The sequence below is a fragment of the Arvicola amphibius genome, chromosome 7 (assembly GCF_903992535.2).
Source record: "Arvicola amphibius chromosome 7, mArvAmp1.2, whole genome shotgun sequence".
NCBI lineage: Eukaryota > Metazoa > Chordata > Mammalia > Rodentia > Cricetidae > Arvicola > Arvicola amphibius.
Window position 1 is genome coordinate 7,735,998 of NC_052053.1, and position 19,664 is coordinate 7,755,661.

The 19,664-nt window shown below is 44.9% G+C and overlaps 1 protein-coding gene across 3 annotated transcripts in view; it reads left to right on the top strand.

Moving 5' to 3' along the window:
* The window catches only part of Sestd1 (SEC14 and spectrin domain containing 1), a 97,061-nt gene that overhangs the window by 21,634 nt on the left and 55,763 nt on the right, over positions 1-19,664 (top strand). For 2 of the 3 annotated variants that reach the window (XM_038337026.1, XM_038337027.1), the window contains exon 2: positions 17,976-18,041. In XM_038337026.1, the coding sequence (XP_038192954.1) occupies positions 17,987-18,041 (55 nt within the window). In that variant the 5' untranslated portion in view covers positions 17,976-17,986. The remainder of the gene's footprint in view (positions 1-17,975; positions 18,042-19,664) is intronic. The other variant, XM_038337028.1, reaches the window with a different exon arrangement.

The window sequence follows — 19,664 nt, forward strand, 5'->3', positions numbered from 1 at the left end:
CAGAGACACAGCCCGTGCAGCCTTGATTGTGTGGAAGGCACAGCTTCTCTGTTGGGTCTTACAGTGTGTGGGAATGTGCGTGTGTGCTGCGGAATGATACGAAAACTTCTGAATACTGGCTTTGCTTCTGTTGCCTTCATCTTGAAATAATTTAAGGTTTAATAGAACAGTAACCAAAAAGAATCTGAAGAATTCCCATATATAGTCTTTACCTTATGGTCTCCTAATATCAGCTCCATTTCTGCATCTGATTTTTCTGTGCTGGGACTCAGACCCAGGGCTGTGCACATACTAGGCGACTCCTCACCAGTGAGCTGCATCTCTTGGTCTTGTCTTTCTTTTTTCCATTTTAGTTTAGTTTTCAGTTAGCTTACAAAGGAACAGATTTCCCTATGACATTTTCATACGGATTTAGTTTTGGTTATTCCCCTCCACTTCCCCGTTCTCCTCTTTTACCGTTCAGTCCCAGAATTCTTCTTTCTCTCTCGTGTTGCCTTCACAGTACTCTCTCTGAATGAAAGCCCCCTTTGACCTTTCATGGGGCCATTTCTAAGTTTCCTGACCTCTCCTCACACTAACATCCACTTACACACAGACATGCATACAGACACATGTATGCACACACATGCACACTCACTAGAAGCTAGGGCTTATATAGGAGAGAAAGGGCGGTATGGTTCACCTCGTGTCCTGTCTTCCAGTTCCAGTCTTCTTCCCGTGGATTTCAGTTTTCGTTATAGCAGATGAGAGTCCGCTGTGTGCCTGTCCCCTTCTCATTCTTCTGTTGATGGGCATCTAGGCTGATCCAGTTCATCTGTCATTGTGCACAGACGGCATTGAACATGGTGTGGGAGTAGCCCTGTGGTAGGGTACAGACTCCTTGAATATGCCCAGGAGTGGTATCACGGGGTCATTTAATAGTTCTCTGTTTAGTTTTGTAGAAACCTCAGGGCTGATTTCCATGGTGGCCACCCCAGCGTACACCCCTACCAACAGTGGCTAAGGGTCCTTTTGTCACATCCTCGGAGCCATTCCTTGTCATGTGTATTCTTTATGAAATCATCTAACAAGAGTGAGAAGAATCTCAAAGTAGTTTGAGTTTGCATTTCTCTAATTGCTAAGGATGTTGAACACTTTAAAACCATGTATTGGCCATCAGTATTTCTTGTTTGGAGAACTGTATAGCTCACTGGACGGGGTGTGCATGCACGCTCACGTGCGTTCCTGTGCTTGCACACGCACATGTGTATGGAGCTCAGAGGTCAACATTTGGGGGCCTCCTTATTCACTCCCTGTCTTACTTTTAGACAGGTTCCCCAATTGAATCTGGAGCTCATTGATTGAGCTCATCTGGCTGGACAGCGAGTCCCGGCATTCCTTCTGTCTCTCTCTCCTCGGTGTTGGGATTACAGGTGTGTGCCATGAGCCTGGGCTTTTCTTTATTTTACTTTTTTGATGATTAAAAAATTGCCTGGTGATAGGGTCAAACTTTACCCCACAGATTTGGACATCTAAGGCGTTCCAGCCGTGGAGATTATATCTGAGAGGAAATTGTAGGACTCGGATGGACGAGGATTGGGAACCTGGAGTAGCATGTCAGTTGTCACTCCATTTCTTAATCTAGCATCCGTGAAGATCTGAACTCGGGGCCTTGTGCTGGCAGGGCAAGTCTTTACTGACTGAGCCACCTCCCAGACCCCAGACCTTGGTGTTTTGAGACACATCTTCCGCCCCCTTACCTATCCCTCCTGAGTGGTGTCTGTCACAGGGATGTGCCATGTACCCAGCACCGTGTTTACTCTTCATTGAGCAATGAAGGTATCTTCTCTCTGAGCCACTGGAAAGCCATTTGTATATATTGTATTTCTTTGCTCCTAAATATTTTAGTATGCACCTTTCCAGAGATACAGACTTGTTCATTTTCTTCTATAATAATATAAAATGGGAATTATTACAGATCATGTAAAGATTTTGTTCAAATTTTGCTGTCCATTATGTCCTTTTGAGTCAGAGACGCTCATCTTGGCACAGTCTGAGGTTCAGTGTGTGTGCCACGCTCTCTTCCTTTTGTGATCAGAACACTCAGTCTTCTCTTCAAGGACGTTTTGGGCGGATACTCACCAGCTCACTTTACACACTCCCTACTGAGGAGGGTGGCCTGCTTCCTCCTGGTTAGATTCGGGTTGTGTGTTTTGGCTGAGGTTCTGCAGCGGCGATGCCCCCATGCCCTCTCAGGAGGCCTGTCCTGTGGCACTGTTCCCTTACTGGTCCTGTGTGCTCATCGCTTGGTTCTGGTGATGCCTGCCGGGTTTCTCCAGTCAGACGACTGTCCTTTCATGATTAATAATGTACCTTGTGGGATGATATTTGAGTCTGTAGATATCTGAGTTCTTATATTTTTACTTACAAGTTTGAACGTACAGTCACGATTCTTACCTGGATTGTTCGGTGTCCTTTTGGCAAGGGCTCATAAATCTTTAGCATTTACGTCCTGGCAGGCACGCCCCAGTCCTCCATTCATGCCTGTCCACCTTTGGAATCTGCTAGACTTTCAAAGAATCCTATTTCATTTCATTTCAAGAAAATGCTAGTTAGAAACCAGGATGTAGGCACTTGTATTATTGTTACTGAAAGAGAATTGCTTTTAGGCCTCCATATTTAATCAGGGTTCTCCAAAAAACCAAACCAACAGGAGATGTGTATGTCTGTCTGTACCTATGTCCGTGTTTATTTCATCGTCTGTATTTGCGTATTTATGGAGGCTTGAAAATCGCAAGGTGTGGGCCAGCTCTCAGGGTGTGCTGGTGACCTCAGTGGTGACCACAGTGTGGGCCAGCTCTCAGGGTGTGCTGATGACCTCAGTGGTGACCTCAGTGTGGGCCAGCTCTCAGGGTGTGCTGATGACCTCAGTGGTGACCTCACAGAGCAAGCGTGAAGGCTGTATGGCCGCTGAAGAAGGGGCTCTTAACTGGGTTTAGGATTTCTCGCTGGTTACATGAGACCCACTCATTATGGAAAGCAAACTCATTTACCATACAAATTAAATTGTTAATGTTATCCCAAAATACCCATGTAGAAACCCAGGATGATGTTTAATCAAGCATGTGGCACTCAGTTTCTGGGTCAAAATTGGCACATAAAAGTGACTCTCAGTGCTCTTAGTGGGCAGGGCTGGGGCACCCCTGCCCCGCAGTCTAACTCTGCTTCAGAAGCTGGATTAGTTTTTCCTGACCCCACTATCACTGAGGATCCCGCTAGATTCCTCCTCCTCTCCGTCTGTGCAGCTCCCCTCTTTAACCATAATATACCCGACTCCTCTCATCATGTCGGCTGTGCCCATGTATCGGGACCCGGTGGTACCTTGTAGTTCTCATGCTCACAGCCTAAGAACAGGTAGTGAAAATGAGCTTACATGACACTTGGTGTAGTGACCCTCCCCTTCAGTGCAGCTCATCAACCATCTGAAATTCCAGCTGCAATGAGTTTCCGCTTGATTTCCATCTCAGAAGTTCGTAACCACTCACCTCGTTGGCTTTCCCATTTTCTCCACTTCCTGGTCATTTTCTCTTTTATAGTGTTTCTCTTTCCACAGATGGAGCAAATAAATGAGGATCATCTTTCCTTTGGTTTACTAAACATACTTGGGTTTTTCCTGCTGTGCAGTGCTTACAGGATAGCCATATTTTAACTTGTATTTCATGTGTATATGTATTTGACCGACATGTATGTCCCTGCATCACATGGGGGCAGGGTGCGGTGTCCACACAGGCAGAAGCAGTTGTCGGAACCCCTGGGTCTGGAGTTACAGATGGTTGTAAGCCATCGTGTGGGTGCTGGGAATTGAACCCTGGTCCTCTGCATGAGCAGTGATTGCCCTTCACCACTGTATTGTCTCTGCAGCCCCTCCTGTTTAGGATGTGAACCATTAATACATTTTAGAAGGCGGATCCTGAGGGCTGGAAACAGCAGTACCAGCCATCCTTCTTCTCTCCCGCTGCCTTCCCGCTGCTCACCCTCACTGCCCTCCCTGCTTTCTTCACCGTTTCTCTAGTTGCTCCTTTAGATCGCTTCTCTTTGCACAAATTGAGCAGATTTGTATCATTGTTCCTGTTTTTATTTTGTTTTTAAATATAGCCAGTGTTTTTATTTTTTAGATGCAATGTTTTTTATTATTTATTTTTTACTTTTATTGAAAATAGATTCTTGCTGGGTGGTGGTGGTACACGTCTTTAATCCCAGCACTCGGGAGGCAGAGGCAGGTGGATCTCTGTGAGTTCGAGGCCAGCCTGGTCTACAAGAGCTAGTTCCAGGACAGGTTCCAAAGCTACAGAGAAGCCTTGTCTTGAAGAAAAAAAGATTGTTTACTCACATAATAGATCCTGATTATAGTTCCCTCCACCTCTCCTATTCTCAGTTTCTTCCCACCTCTCCTCCTGCCCACATCCACTCCCTTTCTGTCTCTCATTAGAAAAGAACAGGCTTCTAAGGGATAATAGTAAAGTGTAACAAACTAAAATATAAGATAAAATGAAAGCCATCACATCAGGGCTGGACAGGGCAGGCAAACAGAAGGAAAACAACCCGGGAGAAGGCCCAAGCATCAGAGACCTAGTTCTTCCTTTTACTTACTAAACATATGTAGCTTTCCCCTGTGTGCTGGTTACTGCCTAGTGTATATTTTCCTTGTAATATGAAGAGAGAGCTCCATGGTTTAGACCCATGTGCCACTCCTTTGTGACGTTTTTATTTATTTTTTACTTACTTATCTTTTTGGGGCCAGGGTCTCACTGTGATTCTCAGTAATTTGAAACTCATTTTGTAAGCCAAGGTGGCCTTGAACTTACTGAGTTCTGCCTGCTTCTTCCTCCACTTCTAGGATTAAAGGCAGGACCATCAACCCTGGCTCCCTTGTGTAATTTTATCCACTCTTAATTAAGCCAGTCTTCTGTCTGTGTGAACATGGGCTGTTTCCAATGCCTTTCCAGCCGTGCATAGTGCCAAAACTGAATCCTCCAGTGTGGTTGAAAACCTATTCCTTCTGCTTCTTATTCTGATATTGTGCTTGAACCAGGGTCTGGTCCCTTGGGCTTGTTAGAGGTAGCTGTGAGTGTCGGACATGGGTGCTGGGAGTAGAACTCCCCCTCTGAGCAGTAGTACATGCTCTTAACCTCTCCCCATCTTTGCAGCCCCCCCCCAAATGTTTTCAGTACAGAATTAGAGATGAGGTGCTAAAGAGTCGGCTTAGTGATTAAGAGCTCTGCTCTTAATGGGGTTCAGGGGTTCAGTTCTTAGCATTCAAACATCCACACAGTGTTCTGCCACATCCGTAGCCCTGAGGGTCTGACACCTTTTGAGGGCATCAGGCTGCCACATGTGCATATGGCAAGTGTTGAGGAGAAATGCTCGTGAAATACAAACAAGCCTTTTAAACGTGGTGGTGGGGAGTCATGTAAGAGGACAGTAGTGTGTGCCAGAAGTATTGATTAAGACAAATGGGCCTTAACAGCTGTGCAGATAACTTTGTTGGCTTTGGAAGTTTCATTGTGGAGAATTGAAGAGATTAAAAAGTTTTGGTTTATTTTGTGTTTTTCTTTGTATTGACTGTGTTATCGACAGTTTCTCACGTGTATATAATGTGTTCTTACTGCATTCCTCTTACCCTCCCAGCCCCGTTAGCTCTCCAGGTCCTTCCACGGAACAGGATTTTGGTTCGTTTTGTGACCCACTTAGTTTAAGCAGACCATCTGTGTGACCACCAGGTTGCCTTTTATTTAGTTTTTATTTGGGTATATTTAGTAACTCAGTCTGCCTGCGGTGCCAGTAAGACCGTCCATTTTATTTTCTTTCTTGCTGTGGTCATCTTATTTCTTTTTGCTTTCGTCCATTGCTTTTAGAGTTAAAATCTCTGATCTAAGGTGTGTCTTTTCATGTTCCCAACATGTTTGTCTAAAGATAATTCCACTTAGCATGATTATTAAGGCCTTTTACTCTGTTCTTGTTAAATTTTTAGCAGCCTCTTGGTTCTTCATTTATTTTTATACTAGTATGGTGTAATAAAGAGTCTACATATAGGTAAAGGTGGCATCCGGCTGTGTTTGTAGACTGGACAGTTTCTTTAGTAGGCTGGCTTAAGATTGCTCTCCCTGCCAGTGCAGGTAAATATGGCTGTATCTCTTTCTTCCTTTGTCTCCCTCTATTTCTCTGTCCCTCCTCCCCCCCTCCCTCCTTCCCTCCTCCTTTCTTCTCTTTCTCAGAATAATGGGAGCACGTAGTAATGGAGGCAGAAGTACAGGCACAGGAGGGAAGAGCTGTCTCACCCTTGCGCTTTCTCTCTCGCTGTCTCGTGGGCAATGGAATCACACAGTTGTGGACTGAACTGCTCCAGGGTCTGCTGTCTACAGTCTGGAGACTCAGGAAAGCCTGTGCCATGCCTTCTAGTTGTGTTGTGAGATCTAGGTCAGTGGCAGAAGACTGAGGTCTTCTCACTAGGCCATCAGTCTCGCTTCTCCTTCCTTTTGGGCTCTTGTTTGGGCCTTCAGTCTGTTGCGTGGCTTTTCTTATGAAGGAGAGGGCCATGTGTTTTGACTGGTCCTCAGTGTGGATGCTAATGTCTTGAGAATCATTCTTGTGCACATAAGAGATGTTTAGCAGGCATCGACATCCTCTCGCCAAGTTGGTACCTACATACTTCTGAAGCTTTGCCTGCCAAGTCTGCTGCTGGCCAGTCTTGATAATGATGCTGGCTGTCACAACTCTTCTTAGGCTGGCCTTGCCATTCTTTATGATTTTGACTAGCGTCAGGTCTTCTGTTGCTGTTTTTCTTCTGCATAACTTCCCTTCTCTCCTGGATCCACTCTTACTTTCCAGGAGTTAAGGAAGCATCTTTAGTAACATCTCTACAAAAACATGGTTTGTGTTTTCTACCTTAAAGTTAGTGATTTTCCTGAAGCTATAGACTTAGTGTGGCTTTATTTGCTCCTGGTAGTCTGTTCGGACTCTGCAAGACATTGTGGGAGATGTAGATTTGTATGGTCACCAATATCTTGCTTAGTTTATGAATTGTGGAGCTGTGTCACATGATACTTTTCCTCCTCCTGAGAGCAGAGTGGGCATCGGATTCCATAGCACGGTGTCTAGTGCCAGCTAGCACTCACGATGAACTGTTTATGCTTTCTGTTTTGAAAACTAATCCTTGGGGATCTCAGCCTTCCCGTTTAATAAACAAAGCCCAGTTTTACTGCTCACTCTGTGATGAGTGAGTTAGAACCATCACAACCTTTTCTTTCTTTCTGCCATTGTTTTCAGAAGCCCCAAATAGAACATCTTACCTCCCAACACACAAGAAGGGTATCTTGGTTAAAAATGGAGCAGAACTCCTCAGCACAGCAGCATGGAAGAAGTAGAATGTCTAGTCTAGGTGAGAATAGTGGTAAGGCTTTTCACATCAGCAGGACACACACACACACACGCACGGTCATGCACGTGCACACTCATGCACACACACATACACACACAATCTCTCATAATGCATAGACAGACAGACAGACAGACAGACAGACACACACACACACACACACACACACATACTCACAATGCCTTTTATGCCAACAGAAGTTGCCTGGCAAAACATTACATAGCATACACTTTTCCACCATGAGGGTTTGGGTACCATGAATAGACTGTTGCCTTAGTGGTTGACAGATCCCATGGTAGATTTCCAGGCATAGAGAAGATCACAGGGGGAGGGAGTCATGGTGAGTAATTGTTTTAGCTTTGGTCTTATTCGTAATTTGAGACTTGAAGTTTGTGTGAGTGAGTTTGAGCTAAAAGGGATATTTAATAGAAGAATTCTCTCACACTGTGGCACCAATGCTGAGTGGGAGGCACAGTCAGGATCTGTTGGCTCCAGATAGAATCTCCTTGTAACCTTGTTCCTGTTCAGGGACAGAATGCAGCAGTTAGGGCACGACTGGCAATGCAGTCCCTAGACCAGGAAGTGCTGTCTGGGTGCCACTGACTGAACTGGTATCTTTTGTTTTGGAAGCGGTGACTACTTGGAAAGTAAAGTCTTGCTTTACTTTCTGGCACTGTAGATTGAGTCCAGGGCCTTGTATATTCTAATTGAGCTGCATCCCCCATCCTTTATTTAAGCCGTCCTTTATTTAACACGCATGCACACATGTGTACACACACACACACACACACAAATGTCCACGAACCTTAGACTACTTTTTGTAAAGCAAATAATTGCTACAGTTTTTCATTAAGAAAAAGACTTTGCATGTTGCATGGCCCTGTGGTTGCGTTTGCTGTGTTTTCTGTTGTCGCCATCTTGAGTGTGGAGCCACAGGAATTACGGTGCTTGATAACCAACGGGAGCTCTGTTGCTTCAAGTGTTGGGAGACACTTTCCAGTATAAGTTTTTCTTTGTAGCTATCCAGAGGGACCCTAGATTTCCCTCTGCAGTTCTTTTGTGGATAACAGACCAGGTTATTTTGCCACAATGGGGTGACAGAGTCAGAGAAGCCATCTAAATGGTAACAGGAAAAACTACAAGTTGAAAAATATTCATAGATAAAAAAGTGAGATGGGGTGATGGAAGTGTAATAAAAGCTAAGGTATAATTTCAGGAAATGGAAAATGTGCATGTTAATTAATGACTTTTGTATTTGTTGAAATATAGATAATAAAAACTCAATGTGTACACTGTGAAGTCAATTAAGCCATTTCCAAAAGCCTAAAGTTAGAGTTGGCTTAGCATAAAGAGGGCTTTATAAAGTGTCTCTCTTCGTTCGTGATCCGAATGGGCCAAGGCCCAAACTGTTTCAGTAAATGTCTCTGAACTATGTAATTTAATATTCTGTTCAAAGCAAGTACACACTCTATTCATAGTGCTTGTGCCAGTTTAAAATTATCTAAGTTTATTTTTCTTTCTAATTATTTTGCTAAATGGCACCTAGCTGAGAAAGCAGCTGTGGCCGTGAGGGGGTGTCGGTGGTCATCAGGATTCACTGTGCAGTGGCCACATGTGGCCGCGAGGGGGGTGTCAGTGGACAATATTTGCTGTGCAGTGGCCGAGTGTGGGGCGTCTCCTCGGTCAGCGGGTAGGACACTCAGACAGTGGAGACGGCACACGCTTTGATCTCATAAAAAGTACCTGTTTTGTCTTTATTGACCACACAGAGGAGAGATTGCGATTCCATTCAGAACATGTCTTTAAATATTAATATGAACCATGCATACGATTTTGAAGACTATTTGTCTGACTCAAACTATAGCGTTTATATTTGTTGATACTTCACCTAGCAAACTCATCTGCTTGTCTGACCAGCCACACTTCCTGTCTGCCTGTCACAGTGAATATGTGCTGTGGACATAGTGTTTTGCTTTTCCTCATAATTAATCACCTGAGGAGTGTGCCAGGTGGTGGTGATAGCGAGGGCGGCTGCTGAGAAGACGACCAGCTACAAAATGAGAAAGGCTAAGGAACTTGACCCGAGAAGTCTGAGTGCCAGCAACATGGCAGAGTTGGAATTCCGTGCACCTCACGGCTGCCTGCCGCCCATGGCTTACTCTCTGCTATGGAGTTTATCAGATGAGGTCTCTTCCCCCTCAGCTATCCTAAATGAGGTCCACATACTTAGTGGTTACTCACAAAGACCTTTAGATTACCGTGGCAAATGTGAGAACCCTTTCAGGGCACATGTAACCTGTTTCCTGAATTCTAATGTTTCTGTTTGTTTGAGACAGTTTCAATGTATAGCTCAGGCTGTCCTCAAACTCAGTTCTCCTGCCTCCACCCTCTGAAAGCTGGGCTTATAGCCATCTGCCATATCTGGCTTTCTCTGTGGGCTTTGAAATTTAAAAATAAAATGCAAACTGGAAAATGCTGCTTAAAGGATTATGGCTCCTCTTTCACAGTGTTCCTGTGTTTAAAGGATTGGGCATTTATCTGGGGCATCTTTAAATATAAAGAAACACAGGGAAAAGAGAGCAGTTTTGCCCATCTTCCACTTTGAGCAGTTACCGAAAGACCGTCGGCCCTAGTCCAAGTGTGTGCCCCTTTCCAGATGCAGTGCTGTGGCCACTCAGTGTCCACCCAGGAGGACTTGGCCCCCTTTGTGGAGGTGGCAGGCGTACGCTTCCCGCGGGATGGATGCAGCAGCTGCTGACCTCGTGAGTGGACGTCAGGCTGGAGGGAGCAAACACTCCTTTTGCTGCTCTGTCCTGCCTTATGAAGACACAGTGCTTCTCCCTTGACCGCCTGTCTTGGGAGGATACAAACACTGCTGTCTGCGCGTGCCTTCTCCAAGCCTGGAACCTCCATTCTGGTTTCTCAGCCTCCAGGGAAAAGGCATCTTTAGAAAACTCGACCTTAGCATCATCCACAGCATGTGACGTGTTGCGGGGACTCTGTCTTTGCTGCTGGCGCTCTTGGAGCCTCCTGCTCTGATCACAGCCGCGCTGGCATGAGTTACTGAGCATTTGCAGCGCAGTGAGCGGACTTGTGGGAGCAGGTTGCTCATGTATTTTCAGTTGTATTTTACTCCTTAAATGCACATCATTTATATCCAGATTGCTCCTGACTTACAGACGATACTACTGTTGTTGGATTAAATGTCTTGACAGCACTAGCAAGGTACAATTTATATCCCACGAAATCCACCCATTTTAATTCCCTGGTGCTCCTTAGTGAAATGGTAGAAAGGTGGTTCTAGACAATCCGCCTCCACCGCTGCAAGCTGCGGTCTCTTCATTTGTGTGACCTACACACAGTATCCCTCTGGCCCTCGTTTTCTCCTCTGATAAAACGAGATCCTGTGGAAATATTGGTAGAATCACAGCTGAAGGATTCTTGGGCCATTACAGAGTATCTGGACACGTGTTATTTATAATATGGCTGGGACCCAGGAAGGCTTTAGTGGGCATGCTCTTACTGTGAGCTCAGTGGAATCAGTGGTGGTAGCTAGCAGTGAGTGGAGGAAGGAAAATTAGCTTCCGGTAGTAAGCAGTGTTCATTGAGCAATTACTATCTTATATGCCAGATCCTATGCACGTAAATAAACTCACCCACTCTTCAGTCTTAGAGCTAGTTTCAGTGATTATGCCCATAAAAGTAAAGGATTTTCTGGGGCTGGCAAGATGACTTAGGGGTTAAGAGCACTGGCTGCTTTTGCAGAACTGCCACATAAACATGGTGACCCAAAACCTATCTGTCGCCCTAGTTCCAGGGTATTGGGTACACTCTTCTGGCTGCAGGCATGCATGCACTATTCATATATACATGTAGGCAAAACAGACATATACATAAAATAAAAATTAAAAATAGTTTTGGTGAGGGGGTAGCTTTTAAGATAAGGTTAACCCTTTTTACACTATGCAAATAAATACTTAAAAAATGTCAGTGCATACTATAAGCGGTATCTTATTTGAACAAAAGTGCTCTTTCCTTTGTGGTATCTGACATATAAGTAACAGGATTAAAGCTAATTAACTTTTTAAAATTTTTCTTTTCTTTTTTGCTTTTTCGAGACAGTTTTTCTGCGTAACAGTTTAACAGCCCTGGCTGTCCTGGACCTGCTCTGTAGACCAGGCTGGCCTCGAACTCACAGAGATCCATCCGCCTCTGCCTCCAGAGTGCTGGAATTAAAGGTGTGTGCCACCACTGCCCAGATACTAATTTATATTCTTATTGTTTGTGATCTTGAAACACATCTGGCTGAGCCTCCCTTGAAATGTATTAGGACCATCAGTGTCTGGGGAATGGGATTAATCTGAGTTCAGCCTAATGGAATTTGTGTATATCTTTTAGGCTAGAAAAACAAAACAACAAACCAAACACTTCTTTCTAGAAGCAAGGTCTGGGGAGAAGAGAAATGATCACAGCCCAGAGAAATGCTGCCCTGGCCAGGCCAGGACTACCCATAGCAGATGAAGGGCTTGGGATCTGGAAATCAGAGGGTGGAGGAGGATCTTCATAGATACATGTGTCGAAAGCCAGCCATTGTTTTTACCGTGTTCACTGAAAGTCTTTCCAGAGGATTGTTGTTCATTCCCTTGAAACGGTCTCTATTGTTTTAAAACTCGGTTACTAATCCTGCCAGCACCTGCAATAACACAGCAGCCACATGAAAGTTCCCCTGTGTCACGTCAGTGCCCAGCAGGGCTGGTGCTTGAGCTGTGCTGCGCGTGGGTACGGTGAGCCAGGCAGGGAAACAGTGAACGCTGGCCTGTGCTTGCGTCTGTTCTCATTTCAAAGACGGTCGAGTCTATGCCTAACCTGCTCTTAAGGAAAGCCGTGTTTCAGTTTGTCTGGCAATACAAGGCTCGGGAGCCTGTGTTCTGGTTTTGTTCATCGCCACTATGTGTCTACATGATGTAGATTTATTAGAGGTGATTTAGTTAGCCTCAGGCAATCCTAATGGGTTTTCTCTGGTTGTTAAAAAACTCTTCAAAGAATCTTAACTGAATTTTCCAAGCAGACTGGTTGATTTATCCTTATTGAAAGAAGAGTTCCAGTACCCCCACACATATCATCAATTATAATCTCTTTTGAAGTGTAATTTGCCCAGTCTTGATTAAAAGGCCTGTAATTGTCCTGTCCTGCTGCTGGGGGCATGCTCTGCTGCCCTCTAATGGCTGCCTGTTGATGGCCGTTATCGACTTCTCCCGCCACCTCCAGAATTAGCCTCCACTGCCTGCTGTGGGCTGCCGGGTCTGTGGGAAGAGAACTTGGTTGGATGTGGGTGTGGCAGCCATGAGCATGGGGCATTGAGTAGCTAGGTTGCAGGCTCGGGGTTGAGTGTTCTGCTGAATTATTTTACATCCTTGCGTTCACTGCCACTCTGGTATTTAAGACTGCCAAGGGTATCTAGTACCTAGCCATCCATGCCTCCGTTGAGTAAGTTCTTACATAGATTTGTCCAGGGAGTGGGTGAGAAGACACAGAGGTAAAGATGCTTTTCTCTGCTCTGTCGACAAAACTATTGGGTTGTCCTGTTCTTTCTGCCAAGACCTTGGCAAACCCCATCAAGCTAGAGTGTGTGCAGTTATTAGGAGAATGTCGTCTCTGTGGGTTTCTGCTTCTTGGATTCTGTCACTTCTTGCTTCAGCAGGAGCTCAGTGGCATTTAAAATTTTCTGTAAGGAAATATATTAAGATACCCTTCATTACTTCAGATATTGGGAACCAAAATAGTACAAATGCAGAGTACTTTGAGGCCCACCCCACCCCCTCCTGGTTGAAGTTAATGTATAGCCAGGAGTGGATTTCTTTTTCCCCTTTCCAGCCTGCAAGGCTTTCTGTCCCCTTTATATAATAATCTTTTAATAATTTTAATTTTACCTAATAAATTGTGTTTAGAGGCCTGCTTTAAGTGACCACACATGAAATATGAAAATCTCAAACATGTGTTTCTCATCTGGTTTTTTGTTAAGCATGTCCTACTGTACTTGGCAGATTTTGAAAAGTATATCTTCCTAGCTAGTTTTCATCGTCATACCAGGGTGCTGTCTCTTGCTGGCTTTACTGTTTGGTTGATGTTTGTAGTGAATATCCTTTTCTTGTGAAAAATGATGCTTGTGTTTGCCCCTGGGGAGAGAGCATGAGCTGGTGGTGCCCCTGTCTTATCTAATATTGCACTCTGGAGAGTTTTTATGTTTATAAGAGCTTTCCTTTAGTCTCTGTACTTTATGCATAATTTAACTCTTCCACAAGTCATTAACATAACCCAGAGAAGCAAATTTTTTAAAAAAGGTTCTGTAAACACTTGAAAAGCTAAGCCATAACAACTTAAAAATGAGGCATATATGTTATGTGTGTCTATACCAGTGGAGGCCAGAAGAGGGCGTCAGGCTCCTCGGAGCCACAGTTTCAGGGAGCTATCACCTGCCTGATGAGGGTGCTGGGAACCGAGCCAGGGTCTTCTGGAAGAGCAGCAAGACTCTTGATGGCTGAACCATCTCTCCAGTCCCTAAGCCAGAGCCTGAAGAACCAAGGTTGCTGTGCAGTTGTCCCCGTTCCATTGCTCGTTTGTCAGTGGTGGCCGTGGAAGAGATTGGTAGAAAGGAGGCCTTCTCCGTGGCCTCACAGTTTATACTTCATTGTATTTGATTGTGATCCATGCCCCCGCAAATGTGAATTTCTCATTGCTCTTTGTCATTTTCAACATGACCCAAAACTAACAAAAAAAACCTCTTGGGTGAAAAAACACTAGTACTTTACCACACTGTCAAGGAGATTCAGCTGCCTCTGATAGATAGGGAGAAAACAGAAGGCTGCCTCTGGACCAGCTTGAGAGGGTGAGCCTAGAACAGAAGATGGAAATTCCTGTTTGCTCCTTTGCACACAGGAGAACTCGGTGGTAAACAGCTAAGCTTGGGTAGTAAATGGCGTAAAATCCATAACCCAGCTTGCAAAGCTCTAGCGACTTGGTCTGTACGCCAGGGTCTCCTGTAGCCATTGTGTCTTGTGCCTGGCAGGGTCTCAGGAGCACAGACACTCTTGTCTCCTGGACGGCCCAGGTTCACTGATATCAGCTGATAGCTCCTTGTACCTGCAGCTCCAAGTTGCCGTTGCAAAGGTCAAAGCCTCCATGTACTGACTGACTTTAAAAAAAAAAATAAATTTATGTGCATGAGTGTTTTGTCTGCATGTTTATCTGTGTACCACTTGTGTGCCTGGTGCTCATGGAGGCCAGAAGAGGGGAATCTGATCCTGGGCTAGAGTCACAAAGCGTCGTGAGTCACCATGTGGGTACTGGGAACCAGACCCAGGTCCTCTGTAAGAGCAGCCAGTGTTCTTGACCACTGAGCCATCTCCCCAGCCCTGACAACAGATGTTGTAAATACTGTAAAGTAGGAAGTGATGAGAGACACTGTGAAGTGCTGAGTTGTAGTGTTCCTTAGGTCAGCCACAGTCCCCTGGACCGGAAGAGAATTCCCTGCTGACCTAAGCAGATAAAAAGAATTTACTGGAAAAGTGTTGTATAGTGTATGGAACTATACAGGCTTCAGAACCAGAAGGAATTAAAGACGGCTCGGAATTTGTGCCGCCAGCCAGATAGGAACAACCTGCCTACGAAGCCAGTTTTGCTGTGTGATTAAGGGACCTTGAGGCTGAGCTGGTCCTGTTGGAGTATCTCAGCAGCTCTTTGTTTCTAGCTTTCAGAGGCCTAAAACTTCTTGTAGTAGTTGTGGTTTTCCCTCTTGTGGTTCTGTATCACCCGCATACATACAGCTGTCTCTACCATGTTACTTCTTTCTGACACTAAGTACAAGGGGTTTCCTCATAATCAGGCCTCTAAGCACTGCCAGCTGTTCATTTCACTTCAATTGGGCACCATGTTCCAGAGTTAGTGGAAAACTCCTGAGCTTAAAGGCTGACTCTTACTTGACTAACCCCAAGTAGCAGGTATTGGGTCTCAGACTACTCCATATCAGGGCTTCTCAGGACGTGGCCTCCCTAGGTTTTGCTAATTCACTGGGTCTCAGGTCCCAGGAAAGCCATTTCCTCCATGTGTAATGAATGCCACAGCCCAGGCCTAGACAAATAGAGGACACACTTGTGGTGAAGTGTAGAGGGGTTTCAGAACACAGCCGTGTTCATGCTAACCCTCTGCACCCTGTGTGCTCACTGCCTGACCAGTAGATGTCCTATTGTGTGGTCATGATGGATTAAATTATAGGATGCTAGTGATTGATTCAGTTTCTGTTCCCCTCCTCTCCTCAGAGTTTTGGAGTGTGATAGCAGTTCAGGCTTTCCCTTGAACTCATGATGGCTCTGCCATAATTTGCTCTGTTAGCATGGGAGTTATTGGAAGGGTCAAGTTAGCAGTCACCAGAGACACTCCCTTCTGTCACTCAGGAAGTTCCCAGGACAAACCCTAAAGATTCACATTCTCTTTGCTGTATATCTGTTGTTTGTATCCAGTCTAGACAGGTTAGTGTTTAATTGCCTAAATGTCACTGTATTTCCAGAGCTGTTGGTTGGTGAGCGGGTAGCATATTATGATGGAACCGAGTGCCTGCTTCTGAGTCCCGATTCACACACTCACGAGCCACATGATGTTGGAGCAGCTAGCTCTTACCTCACAATATTGGGAACATTAAGTCAATACTCGAAGTCATTATAGGGCAAAGCTTGTAAAAAACACTTGCGTGTAAGGTAAATGTTAATTAACATAATCATTATTAGCGTTGCTGTCAAACCTTATCTCAGGTTAGGACCTCAAGGTGATCACGGGGTAAGCTCTAAGATGTGAACACAAGTTTCTGGGTTCTTGTTCAGCTGATAACAACTGATCAAACTACAGTATTGATTTAGAAACACGAAATGCTATAGGTTTTCTGTCAGGATGTAAAACCGTAAGCTTGTGTGAACTCCTTTCTGTTAGCTGGGCTAATATAGAATCACATGAAAAGAACAAATAGAAAACTAATGTTAAAGGAGCAAAACTTACAGATACATCAATTGGTTTGACAGGTTGTTTTCTTTGTAGCAGGTGGGAATGGTGGTGGGGTTTTTTGTTTGGTTTTCTCTTAACCACAAAGCCTATAAAGTAGTTCCCTGGCTTAATTAGCCTTGCTTAATTAGCCATTATCTGATGACTATATATATTTTTCTTTTTCAAATTTGGGATTTTTTTTTTTTTTAAAGAGTGTGTTTTCTGCAGGACAGGGCTACAACCTGAATGGTTTGTTTCAGCAGACAGCACAGTGGCTGGAATGGGATAGGCTCACCTTGCTGGACTTGTAATCCAGTCATATTTTCTACTCTTTTAGGAGAGCGGCTCTCACTGGGTTCTCACCATACTCTCCAGAACTGGCCTGTCTGTGCTGGGTGGGGTGAGCTGCTGTGGGAGGAGGGAAGGATGGAGAGGGCTGGAGAATCCTCTCTCAGCCCTGCAGCTCTGTGTACGAGGGCAGTGTAGTTGAGGCTGGAGAATCCTCTCAACCCTGCAGCTTGGTGTACGAGCACAGCTCAGCTGAGATTCAGCTTTTTTTGTTTTGGGTTTTAAAGAGCGTGCTTTTCTCAAATCCTGGTTGGGAGTATCGAGGGCTGGCCAGGTCTCAGAATGCCTGCCCTGTCAAAGCCTCCATTTAAGGAAAACTGACTTGCTCCCAGCACTGACTGGTGAATATTCCCTTTTTGTATAGAGCTACAAACCCCCACCGTGACTGAGTGGACTCTGGAAAACCAAACAGTCACTGGTGGCTTGCCCTAAAGGATAAGCTCAGCCCCTCACTCGGAATGCCCACAGGAGGAATGGCACAGGGTGAGACTAGCCTGGGGTACATAATGAATTCCAGGCCAGCTTGGGCTACAGAGAGAGACCCTGTCTCAAACAAAAACTATAGTTACAAAAGCAAAAGAAAAGAAGTCAGCTAATAGATTACCCCCTTCCCAGGAGAATCTGAAACTGTGAAGTGTGGATCGCTGAAGCTAGTAATTGAGACTTTGTTGAGAAACACCTTGGAGTAAACAGGGCTTCCCGTCTGTTAGAGCTGTTAGGGAGGAGGAAGAACATGGAATCAGCGTGCTGCTAATGCCGTGGCAGAGGGATCAGCTGTTTGGAACAAGCTGTGTAATGCAGAGAACAAGAGAAGACTGACTGCCTACTTCATGGATTAATAAAATAACTGAAGTAATTTTTGAGCTGTTGCTGTCTACAGTCAGTGCGCTGGCTCAGGGGTGTTGCTCTGAAAAACACTAAAGCCCTTGGTTGTCAGCCAGCTGCAGCGGTGCCTACTAAAGAATGTTTGGCAAGGTCTAGACTTAGGACAGTGTCCCAGCAGGGAGTGAGGGTGCCACTGATATCTTGTGGGGAAAGGGCAGAGATGCCACTAAAATATCTATAGCTCCCTACCAAAAAAAACCAAAAAAACAAAACAAAAAAAAAACCACTTCCCTGGACAAACGGTCACAAATCTGAGTTAGAGTCAATGCCGTGTGTGGCTGACATTTCTGTTTCTCAGGCAGGAGTGAGATGGAGGCCTCGGTGATACTGCCCATCCTGAAGAAAAAGCTGGCCTTCCTGTCAGGTACGTGTCCAGAACTCTTCCGTAGGTAAGCTTTCTATGATTGGTTTAACAGAGGGACTGTAGAGTTTCTTTTGTAAGGTTTTGTTCTTAAGGCATGTCTTGCGTGGGTTGACATGGTCCCTTGCTGCTGGTTCCTCATTGTCTGGTGTTATTCTGTTCTGTGATTGACTAACTGCCTGACCGCCATACTAATGAAGTCACGACTTCTCACTTCTGAAGTAAAGTTGAGTACCCAGTGATGGTCGACAGAGTAGCATTCAGCAGGTGTTTCTGGAGTGATAGTTTCCACTCCTCTCAGCTTCTGTCCTCCACTGTTCTCAGGAAGCTTCCACTGCGCTGCCAGAGTTGTAACATGCCACAGCCGTTCTCTGTACTGACTTGAATTTGCTTAAAGTTACTAACAAGAAGTGTGCGTCCACCAAGACGATTGAAGGCGAAGACGGAGGACCTCCGCTCCCGTGAGGGCTGTGGTATGCTGCATTCTGGCCCAGTGACTTTGGAGTCTGAATCATTGACTATATCAGGAGAGACTGTGCTCTGTGGCCCTGCAGTTTAGGGTTACTTGGACTATAGTCTCTTTGTTTTTTCTTTCCTATTTCCCTGAGCTCTTGTCCTTGTCTAGATAATTCTGATTTCTTTTTTAACCCCAAACGTCTGATGTGTCTTTGTAAGTTGGCATATTGTCCTCATGAAGATGGTAACGTTGACAAAACAAGAAGCTGAATTCTACTGGTGTTGTTATTCCTAATTTAATATGTGTTTTCTTTTTAAACTTGTGTTTTCAGTCACAACTTGTGTTTGGATATGGATGATATTATTAGCATTCATATCTGTAGCCTTGTGAATTTCATAATGATTGATAATGTAAATTCTTAAAACTGGAAGTATTGAGCAGGCTCTGAGGATTGGTAAATTGGCATGCACCTATGTAATCTCAGCACTCAGAAGGCTGAGGCAGGAGGAGCAAATGCTTGAGACTCGTCTGCGGTAGGAGATTCTGTCTCAGACAATAACAACCAAACAAATATACCAACTGCCTTGAAGTGCTTTGGGCATGCCAGATGTCCTCCAGGAAGATTGTTTCAATTTCCCTTGCTTCTGCATATTGAATGGCGTGTCTGACTCCACCGGTGTCATCTGTGGATGCTGGTTTCTTCTTTATACCAATAACAGCATTGTCTGTGTGCATCCTTTACTTCGTCCACCATAACTGCTGTGATCTGTTTCTGGTGGCTTCTGACCCTTCCACTTCTACACCAGTAGCTATTTTTGTACCCCGAAAGAAACTGAAGATGTGGAGTTTAGGGTAGTTTAGTCTTGAGGATTAAACCTGACCCCTAAAAGGAAAATTTCAAAGTGGTTTAGGTATCACCTACAGCCTACGTGTGAACGCTTGTGTGTCTAGTTTATATGCATAAATAAAACTTAGCATTTTTGAAGAGCAAATGAAAGTTCCCTTTGCTGCCCAAGCCAGGCATGGTGGCATGTGCCTTCATTCCCAGCACTCAGGAAGCAGAGGCAGGTGGATCTCTGTGAGTTCAAGGCCAGGTCTATATAGAGAGCCCCAGGACAGTTAGTGCTGCATAGAGAGACCTTGTGTGAACAAAAAAAGAGGTTCCCTTA